The sequence below is a fragment of the Strix uralensis genome, chromosome 33, assembly GCF_047716275.1.
Source record: "Strix uralensis isolate ZFMK-TIS-50842 chromosome 33, bStrUra1, whole genome shotgun sequence".
Lineage (NCBI taxonomy): Eukaryota > Metazoa > Chordata > Aves > Strigiformes > Strigidae > Strix > Strix uralensis.
Window position 1 is genome coordinate 686,038 of NC_134004.1, and position 25,929 is coordinate 711,966.

General features: G+C 54.5%; 1 protein-coding gene across 1 annotated transcript; it reads right to left on the reverse strand.

The window, feature by feature from the left end:
* Positions 1 to 1,176: 1,176 nt before the first annotated feature.
* On the reverse strand, positions 1,177 to 23,158 carry LOC141936577 (electroneutral sodium bicarbonate exchanger 1-like). Its single transcript, XM_074853642.1, has 25 exons — positions 23,013 to 23,158; positions 15,673 to 15,754; positions 14,842 to 14,976; positions 14,271 to 14,406; positions 13,930 to 14,090; positions 12,155 to 12,343; positions 11,961 to 12,049; positions 11,683 to 11,840; positions 11,223 to 11,310; positions 10,587 to 10,733; positions 10,317 to 10,408; positions 9,263 to 9,437; positions 8,994 to 9,127; positions 7,847 to 8,092; positions 7,640 to 7,745; positions 6,570 to 6,731; positions 5,828 to 5,941; positions 5,310 to 5,471; positions 4,490 to 4,741; positions 3,668 to 3,736; positions 3,143 to 3,316; positions 2,906 to 3,043; positions 2,388 to 2,485; positions 1,784 to 1,888; positions 1,177 to 1,533 (listed from the first exon to the last, which is right to left on the reverse strand). The coding sequence occupies exons 1-24, from the start codon at positions 23,055 to 23,057 to the stop codon at positions 1,801 to 1,803; spliced, it is 3,240 nt and encodes a 1,079-aa protein (XP_074709743.1). The 5' UTR covers positions 23,058 to 23,158; the 3' UTR covers positions 1,177 to 1,533; positions 1,784 to 1,800.
* Positions 23,159 to 25,929: the final 2,771 nt, after the last annotated feature.

Sequence of the window (25,929 nt, forward strand, 5' to 3'; positions counted from 1 at the left end):
TCAGGGCCAGGCACGGGAAGGCAGCGTGGACGGGACGTACAGGGGCATCACAGAGGAACAGCAGCAAGAAAACCCAGGCTTGGCACCTTTCCCTTCCTCCAAGCCTTTTGTTTTTGCCTCCCCTCCTTTTTAAAGAGCTAAACCAGTCTCCCCCCCCGACAGTCCCCATGCCACGCTGGCAACAGTCCAACTACAGTTTCCAAAACCCCATCCCGTAAAAGCTGTCTGATTTTAGCCCCACTTGGGGCTGTGCAACTTTCATCCTTACAGAGCAAGCTTACATTTTCTTTTCCCCACCCGTTTGCAAGGAGCAACAACTTGCCGTTGCCATGTGGGTTGGTTGGATGCCCGAAAGGGCTCCCACAGCGCTGGCAGAAGCCGATGGCAGGAGGGTTCGTGCACCGGCCCCAGCTGGGCAATGGGCACCAGTTGCCAGGAGCCTGGAGCCGTGCTGAGCCCCCAGCGAGGTGGAGGGCTGCACGGGGACCTTTTCTCCTGGGCTGTCCTCTCCTCCCAGGCTCCATGGCCGCCCGACTCAACCGCATGTGCCTGGGATGACACCGCAGCCCAACGACCCCCCAGAATGTGAAGAGAGAGAGCAAGAACCATCTCTGCTTAACAGCTTCTTCCTGCAAAGCGGCAGAGGAAAGGAGAAGGAAAAGGCATCTTGTCCTTTAACTCCCGGCTCGTCCCACCCTGCGAGAGAAGAGACTTTACAAGGACAGGGGTGAAGAAAAAACTACGCAGAGTCCTGGGGAGGTAAAAGGAAGGAAAGTGGAGGAACAACAGAGGGGGCAGCCCAGGGGCACAGAGCCCCAGGTCTCACCAGGCCTCTCCCAGGACCACACAGTGTGTTCAAAGGGTTTGACTTTAAGTGCTCCCTTACATTCAGTTTACAACCAGGGGACAAGAAGGTGGCATTTCTGCAGCTTGCAGCTTCCAGGCTGATTGCAGAGCCAAAGAAAAGAAAAAAAAAAAAAGGTAAAACTGGAGTGCAGGGAGCAAATGCTTTTCCTTTGCCTGAGCCCAACTGCTCTACATTGCCCCGTCACGGGGGGCGTCCATCTCGTACCGGTAAGAGACAGAAGAGTAAATTAAACCAGGACCACAAACCAGACCAAAAACCTGGTTGCAATGAGGAAGAAAGTGGAAAATACATCAAATATAACAGAAAATGATTTTGTACATTCAGAGTTTGTATTTGGAAAAAAAGAGAAAGGAGAGGAGGAATTAGATATTAAAAAAATAGCACTGAATGATAAAGCGGTAGCAGCCCCTCTACCACTACAAAACCGCAACAACACGCACACGTACACACGGAGGTTTAACAACACCGAACTCCCACTGACTGTGATGTGCACCTCAGTTTGCTGGTCTAGAGATACTGAATGCCTGAAGCACACCAAGATAACTGAGAACATCTGCATGGCTTTAATGGGAACCCTCCAACTGAAACAAAGCCGTTTCTCCCGGTGTCTGCGTTGGCACATCCCTGAGTCACGTTCTCACTCCTGTCCTCCAAAGTCAAGATGCCTAAACGTGAAAAGTGGGGGAAAAAAGAGAAACAGAGGGAAAGCACCATCAGTGGAAGACCTGCTGCAGATCCAGCCCCGTTCATGGGACGGCCCCAGCAGAGAGGAGCTGGTCTGCATGCCACGGTCCTCGCTGCCTGTTCCCAGGGACGGGCCGTTTGCGTGGCCTTGCCGGCCAAAGCACGGGAAAACCGTCGGCACGCGCCATGGCTCGCGGAGGAACACGGTCATGTTCACATGCAGCCCTTCACCTCTTTCCTCCCCGCATTCAGTGTGTTTCTGTGTTCATAGTGAGAGCCTTCCATACGGTTGTTTTCGACATTTCGTCCGAGATATTAATTTCAGAAGGATCAGTCCTGCAAGAAACATTTCACACCGCAACCCGTGAGCACGGGAGCTGATGCCACCAAGCGCACCAGCACGAGGCACAGGGGGGCCGGGGAACCAAAGCTCAGCGTAAGCACGGGAGGTTGTGCTGGCTGAGGAGTTTTGGGAGGCAAACCTGAGAGCTGCAGAGCAGCAGCTTTTGCTGGTGTTTCGCCCTGCAGTGGGCTCCTAAGCCACCGCCGGAACGGATCGTGCCTGCAACTCCTCACTGTTAAGCGTGAGGATCTCCAGCCATCATCAGGTCACCGATGAGGCCAGTTTTGGGGTCAAACGTGACTTGGGCAGCCACTCTGCTTGGGGTCAGAGCCCTGCGATCACCTCCTGCAGCCCTGCCCCTACACTGGCATTTCCCACCAGGCTGACTGCTGGTTTCTATGGGATGCTCCATAAAGGTGCAAGGGGAGAAAACTCTGCCAAACCCCCTCAAACTAATCTTGCTGCGGGTGCTGGCGCTGGGTGGGGCTTTACCTGTCGCTGCTCTGCTTTGGGGTATCCGAGCTGCTGCTCTTCCCCAGCTTCAGCTGAACTGAATTCGCAGCAGCAGCTTCCATCATCTTCTGGGACTCCTGATGGGAAAGGGACAAATCAAGTTCTCTCTCTTTGACCCAAGCGGAGGTAAACTAAACACCCAGCAAAAACATTGCCTGCTGCCCTCTCCTTCTGACCCGCGGCAGCTCTGGCTGTGAGTGCAGCAGGGTGAAGACCTCCAAACACTGCAGGGAGGGGTTAAACAAACCACTGTGGGCAAAGCTTTCCCTAATAATTGTTTCCATCATCATTGTTCTAAATAACTCATTTTAAAGATTATACTCAAGGGTTAAGCTCCCTCCTAATTTAGGAAAAACGGTTGCAGTGTGGGATCCAGGCTATTAGGATTTCTCCTGAGTCCTGACTTTCCCCCAACATTTCAAGACAAGCTGTGATAGAAACAGGCGATCTCACAGCCCAAGGGTGATGTCCAGCCCCGAGCCCCCAGCAAGCGTTACCTCTTCTTCTTTGGCTTCATTTTTGGCATCATCCAACTTCTTCTTCTTGCTTTCTGGCATAAGGTCATCCAGAAAGCTGAGCTCCCGCTTCGAGAAGCAGAAATCCATCACTTTCCGGACAAAAACGAGAGCCAAAACCTTCACGAGGAAGAGGGAAGATGCGGTGAGGCCAGAGATGAGGCTACATCTCCCTCCAGCGCTGCAAACATCCCGCTGCCAAGCGGCACTGGCTCTTACCATCATGGGGAAGATGATGGCGGCACGGGACACCTTGATGGCCCAGAGCAGGACGAGGCAGATCAGCTGGATCACGGTGAATAAATGCACCTTTCGCAAGGGGACGTGCCGCAGGTAGATGAAATCCGGCTGGTGTTTTGCCGGCATCCAAAACAGCTTCAGGCGGTCAAAGAACTGCAAAATAAAAGTGAGAAGTGGCCACCTTGGGACTGCGGGAAGTTTCTGGCCCTGTTGAGATGTGGGGGCAGTTTTCAGGACCTCGCGTGCCATGAGAAATCCTGGATCCCACTATGTTCCTCCTGGGAGCAGCACCCACTTCCCCTTCACTCCATCTATAAACCAGCTTCCCATGAGGGCTGCCCACCAAATTGCCATTATTCCACGCTGGTCTATTAACAGCCCACGGAATCCCCCCCAGCAAGGATTTCCACCAGTGGGAGAAACTGCCTTCCCTTTGCACTGAATTCCCCCATTTTCACGGAGGTGAAATACCAGGGAGCCGACACACCGCACAAGAGTCCGTACCTGAATTCCTCTGAGCGACGACACACCCATGTAGAGAAAGACGCCATAAAGCACCGGCATTGGTATAAACTGAAAACAAAGAATGCAGTCATTTGGGGGTTTAAATTGCATTTTCAGTATTACCCCTCTCTTCTACAGGCACTGCCTAAAATTGCTAAAGCTTTCCACTTTCCACAGGGTTAGAGGTGTGTCGGATTCTCCCCCTGAGAGATTCTGTGTGTGCGAGTGAGCTAATGCTCTGCTTTAGGCTGAACCTTGGAGTTCCCTTCCATCAGAATAATCCTCTTTTCCGGCAAGTTTGGAGGAGAAGAGGGGATTTCACCCATGCTACCATATGCCATGTTCTGTTTCTACATATTCCTGCGGCAACGTGCAAAGGCGACGTGCCTCCTTTCAGCCTAGAGAGGAGATCACTTTGTGTGAGGAAGCCCATGGGGACGATGTCAGTGTGTTCAGCTACTGGGAACAGCAGTTCTGGGGCATTGGGGGCAGCAAACTGCAACCAGTGAAGTGCTGCCTGTTCGAAAGAGAGCAGATGTCCTGCTCTGAATACATTCAGCTGCAATCCATCAACACGGGTGGGCCTGAAAGACGCCTGAAAGTTAAAGCCGTTGCGTTGCTCGCTTGCCTCGAGCACAGCAGATGGGGCTCTGAAGGGCTGGAAAGCCTGACCGAGGCTGGTTCCCACCGTGGGTCAAGCCCCAAGGTTTGGGATACCCCCCTTCTCGGCTCCACAACCACTCAGCCCTGCAGAGAGGGGACTACTTGTGCATAACCTCCAAAAAGCTCGCGGTCGTTGGGTGTTTTGCGTTTTCCTCTCACCTTTAACAGAGAAGTGAAGAAGACGGAGCAGCCCATGAGCACAAAGATCATCAAGCCTGTGACCCTCTGCTCTCGTATCCCCAGAAACTTGGGTTGTTCTCCCGGAGCTGAGCACTCGGACTCTACTTTGAGGCTGTTCACGTGGGTGATGGACAGGACGGTCGCAGCCACAAACCAGGGCAGCCCCATCACGGAGCAGACCCCGAGCATCACGGCCACGATGAAAAGGTCCAGGTGGTACCCGCATCCTTTCTGCAGGGAGCAAAACAAGAGATACAGCATCCCGCGGCACAAGAGCCAGGACAACATCGCAAGTCAGGCTCAAACCCTACTTGAGCACAAGCCAACTGCTTGAAAGTTTAAAACAAGAATTGGAAACCACTAAGGATGTAGCCAGCCTCTGCGCAAGCACCTTGCAGCCAGATCTGGCAGGAGTTCAGACAAAGTGGGTTTGGAGAGACTGGTTTTTTCATTCATAAAGAAATTTCCGCCACTTGCAAGTACGATGTGACTCTGAGTTACCCCCGGCAGCGCATCAAAACAATTCCTTCCCCCAGCCGCTGCCGACATTTTAAAACAAAAAGCAACAAAAACGCGCTTCTATATTGCTCTAAGATTTCTTTGGGGCTCCAAAAGATTGCTCATCTGAACTCCCCTGTCATTCTCTCCCTGCATCATCATGAATTCAGGAGAGCATCCTGCCCCGCAGCCTGACGTTGTCCCAAAGCAAGGCCTTCACAAAGCATTTGGAATAGGAGCTTCTCCCATCCCTGCAGCCCAGAGTGGGCTGGGGGTGGGGTCATCTCTTGCAGCCCCTTACCTTCAGCCTGTGCTCCTTCCTGTTCACAATAACAGCAGTGATCTGCTGGTCCATGAAGATCAAGATGGTGCAGAGCAGAGCTGGGATGAGCGCAGCCAACACCGTCCACCAAGGGTTGGGTCCTATGGGGTTGATGAACCACCCACGGTCGTCTCTGGTAGGCTGCAACAAAGCTCACACCTCAGCATCATCTCCCAGCCCAGCCCCTTCGCTGGCTTTGATTTTCCCTCCCTGCCTGTGTCAGAGCATCTCCCAGCCCTGGCTTCACGTCACCCTCTCCCGGGGGGTTCAGCAGCGCCAGCGTCCTCTGCTGTGCAAGCACCTACAGATACTTCTGCTGTAGGTATCTAGTCTGGGGATGTCTTCTTATTTCCAGAAGGAAACGATGCGTTCGGGGGTGGAAGAAGAGATGGTCACACCACCAGCACCTCCTCCAGACTCAGCCCTGTCCTGCCCCGACATCCCCTTGGGGCATCCCCAAGAGCTGAAACCAGCTCCGTGCCAAACCCCCCCGTTACCTTGAACATATGGGGAACGTGGAGCTTCGGGGACGGGATCCCAACCATGAAGTCCATGAGCACCATGACGACGATGGTGAGGAAAACAGCAAAGTCACTTACTGTGGACCGTACCTGGGGCAAGAAACCAGAGCTGAGAGGGGCATCACAAACGGGGCCCTAACATGAGGTGGAAGAGTTGGGGACATCAACAACGTGAGGGCTGGTTAACAAACCCCCCCCCCCTCTGCAGACATGCAGCCAAATCCCTTGGTCAGGTGCTGCTGCTGTGCTTGTCCCTGGGAGATCTGGCGTTTAATTGGGTGGAAAAGGGCTGTTTGGATTCAGACCTTTAAAAAACTAAATTAAGAAATAAGGAAACAGATGTCTGCCACTACAGCCACGCTCCCCGCTAAAATGGGAATAAGGCACCGAGGCACCGCTTGTTCCTCATTTGAACCAACTTTCTCCTTGAGACATGACGCACAGAAGGTGGGAAAAAACCCAACACTTTGGAAGACCCAATTTCCCGCTGCCTGAGCAAAAAATCGCTCCGGGGCAGGTCACGAGGCAGGTGGGAAATGCTACAATGGCTTTGCGCTCCTGGGAATGAGCGAGGGACGCGGCAGCTGATGGAGAGCTCGGTCTCCAAGGTCAGTGTTTCCCAGCTTGACCAACTGGTGGCAAACACTGCTCAGTGCTCCAGGAAAGCCATTTTGGGCAATGAGCATGGAGATGCTGCGGGCCACCAGCTTCTGCTTACTCTGGTTGGGAAGTAACGGCTGGTTTTAAACTTCTTCAAGAAGCTCGACAGCACAAAGGTGGAGAAGAAGAGGATGCAGCACCAGAAGAGGACATTGGGCGCGTAGGGGCCGTTGTGTCCACAGGCAGGTCCTTGAAACTCTCCGTGCAAATACCGACATTCCTGGAGAAACAGAGCGTCAGGCACAAAGGCAGTGCACATGTGGCACGGAAACCTCGGGTAACGAGCGGGATTGGAGGATCGTGGTCCAAGGTCCATGACCCCGTGACTGCTGGAGATTTATAGTGAATGAGCAGCAGCAGCTGAACGAGTGACACATGGAACTGCAGAGAGGAGAGCGGAGAGATGGGATGTGATGGGACACCATAACGCAGAGCCACGGCACATCCTCCCCCAGAACGGCAGGTAGCCGTGGCTGGAGAAGACACCAGAGGGGAAGGAAACGCTGGAAACACTTGGGGGCAGAGAAAGAGGGAACGGGGAAGGAGCTCTAAGACAACCATGGTGGGAAAGGAGAGACAAATCGTCCCTTTCCAGTGGAGGCCTTGCAGAACCTGGCCAAGAGAGGATGTAGATGTCCAGAAGAGCCTCCCATCCTATGCCTGGGCTCAGCTTCCATCAGCAACAGCCCAAGAGGCTGCTCAGACATGAAGGTTTATGCACATACTTGCAGACAGCACTGAATAAGGGAGCAAGCCCTGGAGATATTAGGAACCAATTAAGGAAGTCAGTTACTACCTTCAAGATTGAACTTAAGTCCTCCAACTGCCACAAGAATTAAAGCACCCACTTAACCTTGCTCCCTGTCAAAAATATTGTCTGGCAACAGGGTTGAGGAGGACACTTATTTCCCACTCTGCTGGGGACAAGGTGGACTGGAATAGCTGAACTCTCCTTTCCAGGACCAAGCGGCTTAAAACCACACATGAGATTTAAGCAATGACTTTTCAGAGCAGTACTAGCCCAGTTTGAAGCCCATCATCACCTGAACGACTCTGACTTTTGCACCATTCAAATTCCCCTGGACCCCATGGCCGCGGGACGAGGAAGCAGTGGCTTGAGGCACTTACAGTCACCGTGAGGTTTTCCCAGGCGATGCCAGACACGTTGATCTTGTTGCTGTCCCAGAAGCGCAGGGTTTCGTTGCTGGGATGTGTCGGTGCCTCACACTTACAGCTGGGAGGAGAGAAGCCAAGAGAGGGGTCAGGGGAAGACGGTGGAGGTGCAGCCCTGAGCTCCTGCCAAGGCTCAGCGGTGTTTTAGGAGGAAAAACCCACTAGTAGGTGGTGAGCAAGTCGAGCTTGCTGTGCATGTGCACAGGGTAGATCTCCCGCAGGTGACTCAGCTTCTCCAGAGCCTCGTAGATGAAGATGAGGCAGATGAGGGAGGCGAAGGCTTCTTCGGTGAAGCGGGTGATGTAGCACACCAGAGAGCTGGCGTCGGTAGCCACCAGCACTATGCAGAAGAAGGCGGTCCACAGCCCGATGCACGCCCGCAGAGAGAGATAGGAGAGCGCGTACTCCCTGGGAAACCAAAATGACACCAAGGGTGGGAAGGCCAGCACGAGGCTCCGAGCTGGGCCTTCCCGCGAAGGGCGAAACTGGGAGCAATTTAGGAGCCCGTCAAGGCTGCGGAGGGTAAAGGCAGTTGCCGTGTACTACCACAGCCAGCCTCGGGGCTGCGGGGCAGGGTGGGGGCCTGCAGGAGCAGAGGCCAGTTATTTCATTATCATCATTTAGCAATTATCTAATGGAGGCTAATTGAGGTCAGGTAGCTGGTGTGGAAGGTGGTGTTCTCCCCCATCACCCTGATGCCCCAACACTGAAACCAGCCGGTTCTGTGCCCAGTCACCTGCTACCAGCAAGCTGGGGCTTAATAATAAACTTAATTGCAGTAAGAGTGGTACATCTCATGTTAAAGTCATCACAACAGAAGGACCGTCATGGAAATAGCCATTTCAGATGGAAAGCTCCTACTTTTTCAATAAAATCATCAAAACTCAAAGTCTAATCAGAAAACTATTTGGATATTGGGCAAAATATCTTCCATCTCCCAGCAAAATCAGGGCTAAAAAGTGCCTGCTTTTGTACTCAGAGAAAAGCAAGTCTTCCCTCCTTCCCAAACCAGACTGATTTGTCTCATCTTCCTTGTGCAGCCCATCTTGGGCATCCACACTCTTGTGGCTTCTCCTCCTCCTGCTGCTGCCCTTCAACCCTAGAAACCCCAAACCCCCCATCCATCCTTCAGAGGTCGAGGGCTCTTGCGCCATCACGTACTAAAGCAGCAGCGGGCAACATCTCGGACACAGAAGACAACTTAAATCTAACAACTACCACCAAAAAATATAGAAGAAAAACATCTTTTCTCCATCGCTGCTGCCTTGTGGCAGCTCCGGCAGCACCCAGCCGCGGCAGGCAGCCTTACTTGCAGAATTTGTAGAGGATCTTCTCGAAGACAAGGACGGGTCCGGTGCTGCCGAGGATGGTGAGAGGTTGTCCAGCAAAGAGGGAATACACCACGCCGGTCATGGATGCGCCCAGCAGCGACTCCATGGCACTCTGTCCGGGGAAGAGAGGCAGGTCAGGGAATAAATCATGAGGGAAAAATCCAAAACCAAAGCAAATTCACTGCAGCAAGGACTTTTGCACGAGTGTAACCCTCCCCCGTGCCACCCAACAGAAAGAGGTGCTCACGATGTGGCCATCGGTCGCCTCTCCCAGCAGCCCCCCGAAGGTGATGACGGGGGACATGCAGGCACAGTAGAGGAAGAGGAAGGACGCCAGACACTGCAGCCTCAGACCATCCCGAAAGTCGCTCCAGAACCACGGGGCTTTCCGCTTCACATCCCGGATCAAACCTCCAAAGAGCCTGGAGGAACGGACAATAAAAATAGACTGTTCTCATGGAAGAACCATGGAGTTTGCTCTGCTGCAGAAGGGCTCTCACAAGCGCTGCTCCACAGAAGCGCTCACCTCCTCCCATTTCATACCCAGTAGAAACTGAGGCCCACAAACACACCCCTCCAACCAAAAGAAAAAGGACCCAACCAGAGAGCCTCTCCCCTCTCACTGCAACAGTCCCTTGCTTTGGGAAGCAGCAGAGCTCTACCTGGAGGCACTTACACATCTCTTTCCACCCCAAATCAGGAAAACCTGTGTGCAGTGATGCTGTGGCTGAGCCCAGCTGCCCAGATCTTCCACCTGCCCAGCCCAGGGGACCAAGCTGGTAACGTGGAGCCCCTTCACTCAACCAACTAACCCCAGAAACCTGCTAGAAGGGAAGGTGCCTGCTCAGATTTGAGATGCAAACAGAAAAAAACAGAATCACAGAATCCCAGAATCGTTCAGGTTGGAAAAGCCCCTCGGGATCACCGAGTCCAACCCTCAGCCCGACTCTACAAAGTTCTCCCCTACCCCACATCCCCCCACAGCTCATCCAAACGGCCCTTAAACACCCCCAGGGGTGGGGACTCCACCCCCTCCCTGGGCAGCCCATTCCACTCTCTGACCACTCTGGCGGGGAAACATTTTTCCCTCCTGTCCAGCCTGACCCTCCCCTGTTGCAGTTCAAAGCCGTTCCCTCTCGTTCTGTCACTAATTCCCTGGGAGCAGAGACCAGCACCAACCTCTCCACAACGTCCTTTCAGGGAGCTGCAGAGAGTGATGAGGTCTCCCCTCCCCTTCTCCTCCTCACACTGAACAGTCCCAAACTGTTGATACTAAACCCCCAAACTGTTAAAGCTCACACCTTCCCGTTCGCTCCAGTTCAGGACCGCTGTGTTTCTCCGGCTTGCTGTGAGAAGCACTGTCATCAGGAGCTCCTGGCATCTTCCTTTTTTGCTGTTGAAATGGAAGTAGGATAAAGGTATGGATTTGCAAGCCCTGTCTTGCCTTGCTTCTGCTCTGGGAATGTGACTGTGTCAAACCGGACCCTGGGAATTCGGGCCCTGAGCAGCATCCCCAGCCGGGCTGCCGTCCTGCCCGGCCCCCTCGCACCTCCCTGCGCTGCAGCACCCACCTGCGAAGGGACGTTTTTCGGGGGCTCGATTCGGATCGATGGATCCCACTCTCCCGGTGGCAAGACCGTGACCTGATCCAGGAACTCGTCGATGCCGGCCACAAGGTCAGCCCGGTTCTTGGCTTTATAGGCCACATCATGGAAGACCTGCCAACAGGAGACAACCTGGTGAGAGGACAACCCATCTCAGACAGCCTGAGCAGTGCAATATGCTCTTGGCTAAATGCAAGATCATTTTCTCCACATTTCCTGCTGCAAATGGCAGGAAATATTCCCCCAAAAGGAAAAATCTGTGTATCCTGCTATCTGCTCTCATCTGCACAAGGCCCCGTCCCCCACGGCACACCAGAGCCTTTTCCTTCGAGAACAAGGCAAGTTTTCCTGGCCCTCGCGATGCCAGCACTGGGGACAGCATGCTGGGGACCCCGGGGAGAAGGATGAGGTGCAGGATGCACCCCGGGTGGGATTTCAGCCTCCAGGATGTGGGGTGATGCAAATGCGCGTGTTTGCTTTGGGGTGAGAATGAGGGGTGGGCTATTTGGAGAGCTGCGGGCGAATCCTTCCTCACTACTACAGAGACAGGGAGAGGTGAAGAAAGCCAAAAATGACCCGGAGATCTCTCTTATCTCATCGCACCTCATCTGTCATGAGAGTAGCCATGGACCTGCCGATCTCATGGTACTGATGGCCTTTTCCTTCTGGTCCGAGCAAAACAAACAGGAACCTGGGCAAGAAAAACAACATGAGAGAGAAGAACGTGCCCTTGTTCAAAGGGCACCCAAGGAAATCCCCGGGAGCTCCCAGCCCAGAGCACGGCTCGAGAGGGGACTCATAGGCTCACTGACTCTGTGGTGAATTTGAAATTCACCAAAAGCCATCACAAATCTAATTTTGTGGGCCAACTTTCATTAAAATTGGCCAGTGGGTTTAAAAGATACAGCAGTGAACAGAGAAACAACAGCGAGGAGATGTGCGGGGGGAACCATGCTTGCTCCCGCTGGCCTCATTACCCTGGGACACCAAACTGATGCACACAATCCGATGTTGTTTTGCTGGAGTTTTCTTAAAACAAAAATACTGTGCTTCTCATTCAGACCTTGTTGGGATGGGAACTTCCGTCATGCCCGAGAGGAGGACAGCCGGGGTCAGGCGGATAAATGCCACGATGGGCTGCTGAAGGAAATCCAGCTCTCCTACGAGCACGTTGGATGCTTCAGCCCCGATGGGGATTTTCTTCATGAAGTGCAGCTCCGCCTGGGCACCACAAGCAATTTTCAGGCAATTACACCAAAAGCAAAGCCCACAGAACTCTGCAGCCAAGTTTGCAAGAGCAAATCTGGCCCCAAAACCGTAACAAAGCTACGAGTGTCTCACCTTGCTTAAATCCATTGCGCCGGTCTCATGGTTCACCCCATTTTTAGCTTCTGCAGTGGTGGGAGAAGGATGAGGGGTGAGTGTTTGGGCTGGTCGGAAAAAATAAACCAGTCAGAAAGATGAACAAAGACCAACTGGGATGCTTCTTTGCCAGGAATAGTCTAATGGGGCCGAAGCCCTGCAGGAACCCTCACCCGGCTTGTCGAGGACGTGCAGGTCTGGCTGCTTCTTGCTCACATCAGCAAATGAGCGGACAATGGGGAGGAGGTTGTTTCTCTTCTTCTCATTCTGATGGTGATGCTTCTTCAAAAGAACTTCTCGAACCTTCGCCCGCGTGCGCTCGTCAAACTCCGTGGACTGTTCCTGCTGGCCCAGGATCATGTCTGGGGACGGCAAAGGGAAATGAAGCCCTCAGAGCAGAAACCCCCACGAGTCCCGACCCCCGAAGCCCCCAGGGAGGGCCGTGCCACGCAGGATACCCTAACGCGGGCTCAGCCTTGCTTAGCAAGAGGTTTTAACACAGTTCAGCCTTTGCAGTGAAAGCAAGAGTTTTCTTTTGCTAAAAAACATCATTAAAAGTGCTTATTCATCGTTCTGCTAAGGTAATTATTTCCTATTCTAAATAATGCAATTTTCTTGCTGGATCTGACCTTTCTGTCTGACTCTACACATTTAACGAAATTATAAGCAATCTACAGCACAGACTTTGCCAGAGTTTCCTTGGCTGATTGGCTGCAATTTGCCAAGCCCAGGGAGAAACACACTTCCCCACAGAAATACACTGCTTGGTGATCTGCCAGATAAACTCTGCCTTTAAAGCTCTTAAATGCTGGATGTTAAGGCAGAAGGAAAAAAAAGAATGTGAGGAAATGGCTTGTAATAAATAGTTTATTTAAGGAGGTTCAGCTCTTACACAGACTCTGTATTTCTAAGAGCAGCCTGCTGAGCCCTGACACACTAATTCTCTAATCACTTCTCTAACCCCACAAACTACTTTCAAAAGGATCCCATGTCATAAGAAAAAGCTGGTGTGACTGTTGCACACCCAGTCTACATCCAAAACCAACTCACGACTTAATAACACAACGGGACCTCTGGAAAAGGACGTGCCATCAGGGCAGGGGTTGATTAACTGGGGGAGTTTCACTAAGGCCAAATGTTCTGCCCTTGGGCCACAACAACCCCCAGCAGCGCTCCAGGCCTGGGGAGGAGTGGCTGGAGAGCTGCCGGTCAGAGAGGGACCTGGGGGGGATTGGTAATGAGCCAGCAGTGTGCCCAGGTGGCCAAGAAGGCCAGTGGCATCCTGGCTTGTACCAGCACCAGCGTGGCCAGCAGGGACAGGGGAGGGATCTGACCCCTGGGCTCGGCACTGGTGAGGCCGCCCCTCGATGAGTGGGTTCAGTTTTGGGCCCCTCACCCCAAAAAGGCCCTTGAATGACTCGAGCGTGTCCAGAGAAGGGCAACGGAGCTGGTGCAGGGTCTGGAGCACAGGTCTGATGGGGAGCGGCTGAGGGACCTGGGGGGGTTTAGTGTGGAGAAGAGGAGGCTGAGGGGAGACCTCCTGGCCCTCTGCAACTCCCTGAAAGGAGGGTGCAGAGAGGGGGGAGGAGTCTCTTGAGCCAAGGACCCAGCGGCAGGCCAAGAGGGAATGGCCTCAAGCTGCGCCAGGGCAGGGTCAGACTGGCTCTTAGGAAGGATTTCTTTGCAGAAGGGGCTGTTGGGCGTTGGAATGGGCTGCCCAGGGCAGGGGGGGAGTCCCCATCCCTGGAGGGGTTGAAGAGTCGGGTTGAGCCAGCGCTGAGGGATCTGGTGGAGTTGGGAATGGTCAGGGGGAGGTTCATGGTGGGGCTGGAGGAGCTTCAAGGGCTTTTCCAACTGAGACGACTCTGGGATTCTGTGATTCAGGAGTGAAGGGCACCACAGCATACCGAGCTCAGCCATTCCCAGAGGGATGTGGTGCCCACGGTACCTGCGATTTCTTCGATGCTGTTGGCACAAATGTCCAGCAGCACCGTGCCATTGAGGATGCAGCTCCTCAGCTCAAAGAGGCTGTGCAAGGACAGCGTGGCCACGTAGGGCTTGCTCCAGCGCTCACCACCATCTTCCACGTCCTCCTCAAACTTCAGCCACCTGCGGACATCGGGCCCCATCAGCCCCATTGCAAGAGAACAGCCCCAGCTCTGCAGCCCCTGGGACCGAGCTGTGGGGTGCCGAGAGCGGAAGGCTCGCCACAGCAGCACCTGCAGCTGCAAAGCCTCGCCTCCCAGGGAGCAGAAAGCAGAGCCCGCGGGCGCTGGCGGTACAACTTACCTCGCTGTTTCCTTCCACTCAGCACCTTCACCCTCTTTCGCGCAGATCTCATCCAGCTCGGTGAACAAGTCATGGGGGACGTGCTGCTCATCCTCCTCAGTCCCCAGGATGAACTGCACCCGCTGGGACGGGGTGTCTGGGGGCAGAAGACAAAGCCCCGTCCCATTACAGCACTGGAATACGGCTCGTCACTCTCATGTGCCAACTGTCCATCGGCTCGGCACCAGTTCAGCCACAAATATTGGTCTGGGCCCCTCCCCTGGCTCTGGCCAGGCTTGCACAGCACCTCAGAGGAGGAGAAGCATCGATTCCACCTCTGCAGAGGGATGGGCAGCTTTCCTTCCCCACATTTCTGTTTTTAAAGCCAGGATCCCTCTAAGGAAGGCGAGCCTAATGCCATTATGCATTTAACTGCCTCAAAGAGAAAAAAATCTGAGCAAAGTGGAAAAAGGGGGTCTTGCTAAACAATGCCCCTTTCCCTCGGAAGAACAGCAAGTCACTCCAGCTACCCACATGGACCCAGCGCCCACGTAGCCCTGAGGAGTTTAGTGAAGGCCGCGGCGGGACTTACAGTGGTAGCCTGGCTCCGTCGGGGCAGAGTCCTTCTCCCGATCCCGTTTCCGATGCTTCTGGCTGTGGGGTCGGTGATGCCGGTGGCTCTGCCTCACCAGCGGCATCCGTACGCCCACGTACAGGGTCCGGTGGCCTGAGGAAAAGCAGCATTGGCAGCGCTCTCACTACTGTGGGATGGTTGACGCGGACACCACGGTTAAATCAGTGCAGCCATCTCAGGAGGAAAAACCAATTTCTCTTAATTTTATTTTTACTGGATCCCTGAACGTCACAGACCTGCCCTTTTATCAAGGTTTATTTTACTCGAGCTTTGCAACAACAAAGCACCAACAAGTGATGGCTCTGGGTCATCTAAAAGTGTCCTGAAAATATCAAATTTCTTCTCAAATTCCAGCTTTGGCTGGACAACACTCAGACTTACTCATTAAGCAGCAACAGAAGGTAATTATTTTTAAAATCTTTGTATGGCACAATGCAACAAAAGAAGATCAGATCAGTCCCGCGATAAATCACAGCCCTACGTCTGCAGCCGTCAAATTATTCTCCTGACCTCTCCAAGCCAGGAGCAGCTGCTGTGAGAAAACAAGCCAGGAATTATCCAGCCCTGTGGCTAAAACTCACACTGTGGCCTCCGTGGGGGCTTTTTCCCCCTGTTTAAAAAGCCATAATAGTAAACGATGTGAAAAGAACTGTGCTGCTTTATTCAGAAGCACAGCACGTTTTGCTGCACACGAGGTGACACCGAGCAAGGGACATTGTAGGGACTTTGTGCAACAGGAAAAGGCGCTGGGCTGGTGGCCCCTCTACCAGGCTCTCAGCAGAGACTCACCTTCCAGCTCCTCCTTCTCATAGTGAATGTTGACAACGTTGCTCACTCTTCCCCGGTCAATCACTGCCTCCTCGTCGTGTCTCTGACAGCAATGAAAAGGTACGAGTTGGGGCTGGGTGTGTGGAGCTCCCTTATGTCCTCCCACCCACCATCCACCCCGGCCTCCACGCAAGCCCACGAGGCCTCTGTGTGCCTCCTCCTCCAGGCATGGCCCTAAAAACACGGACTTGTAGGAGCTTTTTCTTCCCATACCCAAATAAAACAGCTCATAACATCACCTATATTGTACACAACGTGAGGTGGGAAGTATTTACTACAGGGAGAGAGAGATGAGGGTTTCAGACCAGAAAAACAAACCTCCTGCTTCCTTCCTGTTGTTCCTTTCTAAAAACGAAGAGGGATTTCTAAACTGGGTGAGGAAAAAAAAAAAAACAAACCCTGCACTTCTTATCACAGCCAGTTTCGGTCTCCAAACGCGATACCTGCAGGACTCACTAGATGGCACTTGGCCACAAGACATGGCCACCAACAACCTCCAAAGGCCCTCAGCAGCCTGCAAGGGCAAAGCTTCATCTTCAGCCCTTCCAGGCTCCAGCTTCCCTTGGTGCAAGGGCACTTCCCACCAAACACACCGTTTTTCTCCTTGCAAAAGCCAAGGGCTGAGAGCTGACGCCCTCCTCGCCTGAAGTACCACCGCCGGCGCTGCACCAAGAGCAGCTGTGCCTTAAAAGCCGAAGGAGAACTACAGGGGCAAACAGAAAAAAGTCCTTTGGCTTCTCTTTTCCCCTTGCCACCGGGGCTGCGGAAGGGCATTGCCAGGATTACTGTGTTCAAAGCAAGAAAATCCCAGCCACTGGGTCTCACACTTGGGTCACAACTGCGACTGTGAAAGGGCCTCCTGGAAGCACTTGATGTCTTTTTTCCCCTCTTTAGGCTGCACTTTTAATCACTATGAATGTCTTAAACACTAAAGAAAATATTTCACCGCCACTCGGTTTCTCCTTCCCTGCCTCCATGGACAGCAACTAATCCAAGAAAACCAAAATCTGTTCACCCATGCTAAGAAAAACTCTGCAATGCCCAAATACCATTTAGTTTTCATTGGTTTTCAGATTATTCCTTTATGAAAGGCACAAAGGGGAAGGTTTGGGACTACTGATTTGCTGAGCTTTGTCCCTGCAAGCCCGTTGCATCATCACAGCGACCAAAAACTATTCAAACAAAAAAATACGCCAAGATTCACACCCACTTGCTTGATTTCTGAAACTGAAGTTTGAAGAAGAGCAAAATACCAAGAAACCTGGGCGAACCAGCAGGGCAGCTGGATTAAATTCAAGAAGCAAGAGCTGCACCATGCACTGGGAAACAGCCCTAAACAACCAAAGTTGTAATTTTCAAGTAAAACTTCAAATGCCACGCTGGCATACGCTGCCCGTTGTACTAGTAATGATGCATTAACCAAGAGGACTTATTAAAAAATACAGAATAAATAACTTATTATAATATAAGCTGCAAGCACTAATGTGAAATCTGCTTTTTATACCCCAAACTGCTGCTTCAACTGAATAGTATCAGTTGTCACCATGCAGCAGCAATGCTTGGGAAAGGGGACGCCTCCCGGTCACTGGTTAATTTGACAAGCAAGAGGAACAAACGCTCCTGTCTGGAGATGAATTTGCTGGTCCCCAAGTACTAATTTCAGAGCAAACTTGTTGCTACCTCCCCACCAGCTCCCGGGACGTGCCCATGTTACCCAGCACCCAGATTATCGTGCGCCTATGGCTTTCCCATCCTCTCTCCAATGACAGCTTCCACCACCCTCCGTCCCTTCTGAGCACCACGTCCTGCTCCCCTGTCAAAAAAAATCCCAAACCCCAACCTTGGAAAGATCACGGGATAAAAGGGCTTAATAAAATCACAATTGAAATAAAATCGCAAGCTTGAGCATGTTACGTGGGTGTCGGAGTGGGAATAAACAGAATCAGAATCCCAGAATCATCGAGGTTGGAAAAGCCCTTGAAGCTCCTCCAGCCCCACCATGAACCTCCCCCTGACCGTTCCCAACTCCACCAGATCCCTCAGCGCTGGCTCAACCCGACTCTTCAACCCCTCCAGGGATGGGGACTCCCCCCCTGCCCTGGGCAGCCCATTCCAACGCCCAACAGCCCCTTCTGCAAAGAAATCCTTCCTAAGAGCCAGTCTGAGCCTGCCCTGGTGCAGCTTGGGGCCATTCCCTCTTGTTCTATCGCTTATTACTTGGTTAAACGAAGCGATTTGAGAAGTCATGGCAGTCCAGTGACAGTCCTGCTGCCCAGGCGTTGCCCTCTGAGTCGGTGACAGCTGGAGCGCGTGGAGATCTGCCTGGGGATGGATGAGGAACCCACCGAGAGCTTATGGGTCAGGATTAAAGGGAAGGCAGGGACAGGGGACATTATAGTGGGGCTCTGCTAGAGGCCACCCAACCAGGAAGACCAACTGGATGAGGCCCTCCCTAGACAGATGGGAGCAGCCTCATGTTCACAGACCCTGGTCCTCATGAGGGACTTCAACCACCCCGATATCTGTTGGAGGGACAACCCAGCAGGGCACAAGCAATCCAAGGGATAGAGGAGCCAACAAGAAGAGGTGCTGTGCTGGACCTTGTTCTCACCAGCAAGGAGGGGCTGGTGGGGAGTGTGAAGCTCAAGAGCAGCCTTGGCTGCAGTGACCATGGAATGGTGGAGTTCAACATCCTTAGAGCAGCGAGGAGGGAGCACAGCAAGCTCACTGCCCTGGACTTCAGGAGAGCAGCCTTCGGCCTCTTCAGGGATCTGCTTGGCAGAGTAGCATGGGATAAAGCCCTGGCGGGAAGAGGGGCCCAAGAAAACTGGTTGGTATTCAAGGATCACGTCCTCCAAGCTGAGGAGTGATGCAGCCCAGCAAAGAGGAAACACCTGGAGGCCCACACAGATGAACAAGGAGCTCCTGGACAAACGCAAACACAAATAGGAAGTCTACAGAGGGTGGAAGCAAGGGCAGGTAACTTGGAAGGAACACAAAGAAACTGTGTCTGAGCAGTCAGGGATCAGGTTAGGAAGGCCAAAGCCTTGATAGAATTAAATCTGGCCAGGGACATCAAGGGCAACAAGAAAATCTTCTATAGGTACGTCAATGATAAAAGGAAAATTAGGGAAAATGTGGGCCCTCTCTGGAAGGAAACAGGAGACCTGGCTACCTGGGATATGGAGAAGACTGAGGTACTTAACGACTTTTTTGCCTCAGTCTTCACCGGCAAGTGCTCCAGCCACACCGCCCAAGATGCAGAAGGCAAAGGCAGGGACTGGGAGAATGAAGAACTGCCCACCACAGGAGAGCAGGTTCGAGACCATCTCTGGAACCTGAAGGTGCACAAGTCCGTGGGACCTGATGAGACGCACCCGCGGGTCCTGAGGGAACTGGCAGGTGAAGTGGCTCAGCCACTGTCCATCATGCTTGAGAAGCTCTGGCAGTCTGGTGAAGTTCCTGCTGACTGGGAAAAGGGGAAACATAACCCACATTTTTAAAAAGGGAAAAAAGGAAGAGCCAGGGAACTACAGGCCACTGAGTCTCACCTCTGTGCCCGGCAAGATCATGGAGTGAATCCTCCTGGAAACTGTGCTGGGGCACATGGAAAATAAGGGGGTGACTGGTGACAGCCAACACGGCTTCACTAAGGGCAAATCATCCCTGACAAATTTGGTGGCCTTCTATGACGGGGTTACAGCGCTGGTGGATAAGGGAAGAGCAACTGACATCATCTGCCTGGGCTTGTGCAAAGCCTTTACACTGCCTCACACGACATCCTTGTCTCTAAATTGGAGAGACGTGGATTTGACGGATGGAGCACTTGGTGGATCAGGAATTGGCTGGACGGTCACACTCAAAGAGTTGTGGTCAATGGCTCCATGTCCAAGTGCAGAGCGGTGACGAGTGTGTTCCTCAGGGGTCGGGGTTGGGACTGGTGCTGTTTAACATCTTTGTTGGGGACATGGATGGCGGGACCCAGTGCACCCTCTGTTCACCAACGACACCGAGCTGTGTGGTGCGGTGACACGCTGGAGGGGAGGGATCCATCCTGAGGGACCTGGACAGGCTGGAGAGGGGGGACGGGCAAACCTCATGAAGTTCAGCAAGGCCAAGTGCAAGGAACTGCACGTGGGTCGGGTCAACCCCCAGCACAAATCCAGGCTGGGCGAGGAGGGGATGGAGAGCAGCCCCAAGGAGAAGGACTTGGGGGGGTTGGGGGGTGCAAAACTGCCTGTGAGCCAGCAACGTGTGCTCACAGCCCAGAAAGCCACCCGTGTGCTGGGCTGCACCCAGAGCAGTGTGGGCAGCAGGGCGAGGGAGGGGATTCTCCCCCTCTGCTCCACTCTGGGGAGACCCCCCTGCAGTGCTGGGTCCAGCTCTGGGCCCCCAGAGGGGGTCCCCCAGCTCAAGCGGGGCCAGAGGAGGCCACGAAGATGCTCGGGGGGCTGGAGCACCCCCCTGTGAGGACAGGCTGAGAGAGTTGGGAGGTTCAGCTGGAGAAGGGAAGGCTCCGGGGAGACCTTAGAGTGGCCTCCCAGGGCTGAAAGGGGCTACAGGAAAGGGGGGAGGGACTCGTTATCAGGAGTGTAGGGATAGGATGAGGGGTGATGTTTTAAACTGAAAGAGGGGAGATTTAGATGAGATAAAAGGCAGAAATTCTTCCCTGTGAGGGTGGGGAGGCCCTGGCACAGGTTGCCCAGAGAAGCTGTGGCTGCCCCCTCCCTGGAAGGGTTCAAGGCCAGGTTGGACGGGGCTTTGGGCAACCTGGGCTAGTGGAAGGTGGCCCTGCCCGTGGCAGGGGGGTGGAACTGGATGATCTTTAAGGTTCTTTCCAACCCAAACCATCCTGTGATCCTGTGATTCCTCCAGCTATCTCCAGCTCTACTTTATTTTCTGAGCTGAGCTAATCCATCATTTCCATCCTACAAATTCATTTGCTCTAATGAACTTCCTCCCTGGCGCCGCTCGGCACAAAGGTTAACTGCCCGGCTTGCCCTGAAAGGCGACACGGGGTGTAACATAACACGGCAAAGGAAGGTGACACCAAGGTCTAATCAGTTAAAATCCCATCATGATCCAAGCTCGGATCCCCACTGCTTTTTTATTATTTAGTGTTAAAGCTTCAGGAGCAAAAATAGGAGGAAACAGGACAAGTGGGCACCTCCGGTTCTGTGGCAAAATGCTCTGAGCATCCCATCGCCCTTCCCTGGCCATTGCAGCATCCCCAAAATCATGGAAAGCCTTGCATGGAGATGCCACCAAAGGAAATGGCCCCACTCAGCACTCTCTTAGGCCACTCAAATGGATTTAGAGTGGTTATTTCATTGAGGAAACTGCTGGAGGAGTGAAGGATTTAATAGAGCTGCGGGGCTGTGGACCCGAGGGCTTGGCACGGGATGGAGCAGGAAGGACAGATGCCTCTGGAAAGCAAGTTCTCCCCTCCCAGCAGGGGTACCAGCACTCGCAGGTGCTTTGCCTTCCCTCTCTGTCCTCCTCCACTGCTGGCAGGTGCCTGGAAAACATCAGATCATTGAAACTGGGCCGGGGAAGGGGACGTCAAGCTTTGCATCGCTCACTTCTGAATTTTGAAGCAACCCGAGTTGTTCCACTTCACTATTTTCTAAGCGCAAAGCTCCGGCTGGCTGCTTCGAAGCTGGTTTTATTGGGAGGCTGAAAGTAATTATTGCTTGTAAAAATGAAATCAGAACTCACTGGAGCAAAGGAAGAAAGCCTGTTTCGACACGGCTGCAGTGAACCCCTTCGTGTCATCAGCTCGGTGCGTCCTCTCCCTGCATCCACCTCAAGAAAATTTCTCTAGAGTATTTTGCTGCCATTGTTTTTGTCCCAGCAGGAGAGAGAGGGATTTTTGAGTGTTCTGCCTCAGTTTACCTGTCTCAGTGCAACTCCTCTGGTTAAGGAAGAAAAGTCTTTCCCTGGAGAAGCTTTGGTGTAAGTGAGGACATGGAAAAGCACAAAGCAGAGGCTGAGCTCCAGCTTTGAGTCCTCCTGGTGCCGGGGGAGCCGAAAGCATCGCGCCAGCAGGCAAACCTCACGTCCCGGCCCCCTCGGCCCATCACACGCAAGCAGGACCAGCCACCAGCAGCAGGAGGGAGGATTAATGTCATTAATCTTGCCCAAAGTGTTATTACTAACACTGATCCCGGTGTTATTATGGGATGAGGCTACCAGCATGCATGGGGACAAACCGGGGGGCTGCTCTGGAGGTGGAGCAGGAGACCTTCTCCTCCCCCATCTCCATTTCCATCTCCCCCAGATGAAGCCACCGTCCCCACAGCTCCCTCCTTTGCTATCGTCCCCTGCGGGGACCCCTCCGGCTCCTGGGCCAGGATTTGAGCTGTGCTGGCGACTGGACCCGAGTACTCGCAAGAGGAGGGGACAGGTCTCCAGAGCCCCAAAGTGGGGCTGCGGGGGCAGGGAGGGTGTGCAGGTCACGGCCGAGCATCACCAGGACGTGACCGTCATCCCTTGCTGGGGGAGATGTAAATTCCTTTCACCCTTTCCCATGAGCTGTAATTCCAGGGCAGATTAATTCCTTCCCCACCTCTCGCCTGCCACCAAGAGCAGCTCCTCCAGCCGGGTCCCATGGGTGCAGCGGGGGGTCAGACAGGCCCTCCCCAGGCCAAGGAGGTGCTGAAAGAGGGGGACGCACTCAGCTGCCTCCTGCCTGCACCCCAGCACCGGGCGCATCCATGCGAGGGCCTGGTGGGGACAATAGCTGAGCCCCCCCCTCGGGTGACTGAGTGGCATGTGGCTCTGCGGGGATAGTGGCCTTTGTCCCCTCTCCACAGGCCCCGCAGCATCACCAGGGGTCACATCTAGATGCAGAGGAGGGGACAGGGGGGGCTCAGCGGTGCCTTCCTCCCCTCCTCACATCCCTCCTGCACCTACCTTGAGCGCCACTCGCCCCCCCCCGCACCCCCGCCCCTCCGCCTTGCAGACGCCTTGCTGATGCCTTGTACCCCCCTTCAGAGGCGTGGCACCCCCACGCACATCCCCGGCAGCCCATTTCACAGATACCCACCACCCCCCTTACACCCCCCACCTTACAGATGCCCTTCACCCCCCTTTGCACGCCCCTAACGGGCCCCCCCATGCACCCCCCTTGCAGCCGCCTTGCCCCCCCATGCACCCCCACCCCCCTGCTCCCCCTGCCGCTCCCCCCCCGCCATCGGAAATGCCGCAGTGAGCAGCCACGGAGCATCCTCCGGCCTCACCGGCGGCACGGCCCGCCCGGGGGTACCGGGTACCCCGCCCCCGGTGCCGCTGCCCCCCACCTGATAGCTGAGGATCCCATCGGGCTCGTTGCTGCCGGCGGGCATGGCTGGGCCGGGGGGGGCCCGGGCACCCCCCCGGGGCTGGGGGCCAGGGGGGGGCCGCAGCCGGCTGCAGCCCCGGTGCCGTTCACACCGGCTCCACCATCTCCCGGAGCCGGGGCCAAACCCCGCCCAGGGCCGGGAGGAGGCGGCGGGCGGAGGGAGGGAGGAGGCAGGGCCGGGGGGGTCGGGGGGGCTGGGGGGCAGCGCCCGGCGAGGGCACCGCGGCCCCCCTTCGGCAGCCCCACCCCCACCCCGGGCCCCCGCCAGCGCCTTCCCCCCGGCCTCCTCCAGCATCATCCCCCTGGCCCCTCCGGCACCACCCCCCCACCTCGAACCCCACCAGCATCTTAGTGGCCCTCTCCAGAATCATCCTCCCCCAATCCCCCTCCAGCATCATCCCCCCCATCCCCCACCAGCATCATCCCCCTAATCCCCCTCCAGCATCACCCCCCCAATCCCCCACCAGCATCACCCCCCCAATCCCCCTCCAGCATCACCCCCCCAATCTCCCTCCAGCATCACCCCCCCAATCCCCCTCCAGCATCACCCCCCCAATCCCCCTCCAGCATCATCCCCCCCATCCCCCACCAGCATCACCCCCCCAATCCCCCTCCAGCATCACCCCCCCAATCCCCCTCCAGCATCACCCCCCCAATCTCCCTCCAGCATCACCCCCCCAATCCCCCTCCAGCATCATCCCCCCCATCCCCCACCAGCATCACCCCCCCAATCCCCCTCCAGCATCACCCCCCCAATCCCCCTCCAGCATCACCCCCCCAATCCCCCTCCAGCATCATCCCCCCAATCCCCCACCAGCATCACCCCCCCAATCTCCCTCCAGCATCACCCCCCCAATCCCCCACCAGCATCACCCCCCCAATCTCCCTCCAGCATCACCCCCCCAATCCCCCTCCAGCATCACCCCCCCAATCCCCCACCAGCATCATCCCCCCAATACCCCACCAGCATCACCCCCCTAATCCCCCTCCACCATCATCCCCCCCATCCCCCACCAGCATCACCCCCCCAATCTCCCTCTAGCATCACCCCCCATCCCCCTCCAGCATCACCCCCCCAATCCCCCACCAGCATCACCCCCCCAATCCCCCACCAGCATCACCCCCCTAATCCCCCTCCACCATCACCCCCCTAATCCCCCTCCACCATCACCCCCCCAATCCCCCTCCAGCATCACCCTCCCAATCCCCCTCCAGCACCATCCCCAGGTCCCCTCCAGTATCACCCCCCCAGCATCACCCTGATCCCCCTCCAGCATCCCCCCCCCAGTTCCCCCTGGCATCCCCCCAACTGCCCCCAGCATCCCTCCTGGCCTCCTCCAGCATCCTCCCCCCCAACCTGCCCCCCCCCAAGCTGCAGCCAGCGCTGCCCCCCACACCCCCACGCTCCAGCTCAGGGCAAACCCGGCTCTTTTCTCCCCCAAAGATCCCACAGAGATCCTGCCCCAGCAGGAAAGGGTCAGAAACAGAGCGGGGATGGATTTTCCCCCCCTCCAATGGGCATTTTACAAAACTCTTGGCAAACACTTGAAACGCTGCTGTGCCCGAGCAGTTGAGGGCTCTGGATGGGCTCAGCCACTTCAGTTTTGTGTCCTCCACAACGCCAAAAGTATTTAATATTTTCAAGAGAAACTGAGCTCAAAAAACCCCCTCAATCACTCGCCCAGGGGACTGGCAGCAAGGCTCGCCCCGCTGCACCAGTTGCCCCCTTAGCCCTTCCCACTAGCCCCAGTTGCCTGTTTTTCTCCAAGAAAGGCCTTTGGCAAAAATCTTAAATGAAATGTAAAATCCCCTCCCAAAACCACCGACCCAAGATATTGCTGTCAGCTAAATCTCTTCCAAAAACAATTCTTGAAAATTATTGAATTGCCTGAAAACGTCCATTCTTTGCTCCATCTTCCAGTTTCTGCCTCTTTGAGCTCACGTCCAAACGCAATGGGATCAAGAAACATTTCTCTTCCATTAATAGGAGGTGAAAATAGAGGGTCAGTTATTAATTAACAGAGCCATTAGTGACTTCCCATCCTTGCTGGTGGCACTGACGAGTTCCTGCTGCAGGTCGGGGGGAGATGATCCCACTTTCCCTTATTTCCGATGACATTTCCCAGAACCATCCAGAGACTGGAGACAGCCACAGCAGTCAGAGGGTTTTTCCTCCAAGAAATATTGTTCTTGCTGCAGGAAATTTAAATTTTTCATCACTCTCCCATTAGAGGGATTAAATCTCCCCTTCCTGCCCCATAGGATCCCCATTTCTTTTGGCTCCTCTGAAAACGTGGCCCCAACAGAGTCTGATATTGGAGTTTGGGGGCATTCGTACACGGGGTGATGCACAGAGCACGTGTGCACACGTGTGTGCGTGGGCACGTGCACATTGCCAGGACACTCATGCTCCCCCCAGCACCTGGGCAGCCCCTTCTCCCTCACCATACCCCGATTAAAACACCCAACAACTGCATATTTTCCACCCAAATCTGGTTTTCAGCTGCATTTTTGCTGGCTTGGGTTTCTCTTGGAGCATTATTGGCGGCTCCAGCTTTTTCAAGCCTTGGTCTGAGAACAAGAGCCAAAGGACTTCTCCCATGTTTGCCCGACGCACACGCCCAGCAGCGAGAATTAACGCAGGTTTAATCCAGGCTTGATTTTCTAATTTGTCCTTACGGGAAAGTGCCCTCACCCAGCTCCTGCCTTTTCCAGAATGACACCCACCGGTGAGTCGAACCTGGGCAAAAACAATAACACGCCACCCACTCTCCGCAGTTAAGACAAGCACCCTATACTTAAGGTTATTTAGGAAGCAGAGGCACATTCATGCCAGTGGAAAGTGCTGGATTAAAAAAAGAAGCTCCTGTGTCATT

What these genes read in the sequence shown, in the direction of transcription:
- LOC141936577 (XM_074853642.1), bottom strand. Translation starts at nt 23,057, where the DNA reads ATGCCCGCCGGCAGCAACGAGCCCGATGGGATCCTCAGCTATCAG. An exon ending in GAGTGGAAGGAAACAGCGAG is followed by an intron (nt 14,091 to 14,270) that starts GTAAGTTGTACC and finishes CGATGTCCGCAG; the next exon opens with GTGGCTGAAGTTTGAGGAGG. An exon ending in CCAAAGCAGAGCAGCGACAG is followed by an intron (nt 1,889 to 2,387) that starts GTAAAGCCCCAC and finishes TGTTTCTTGCAG; the next exon opens with GACTGATCCTTCTGAAATTA.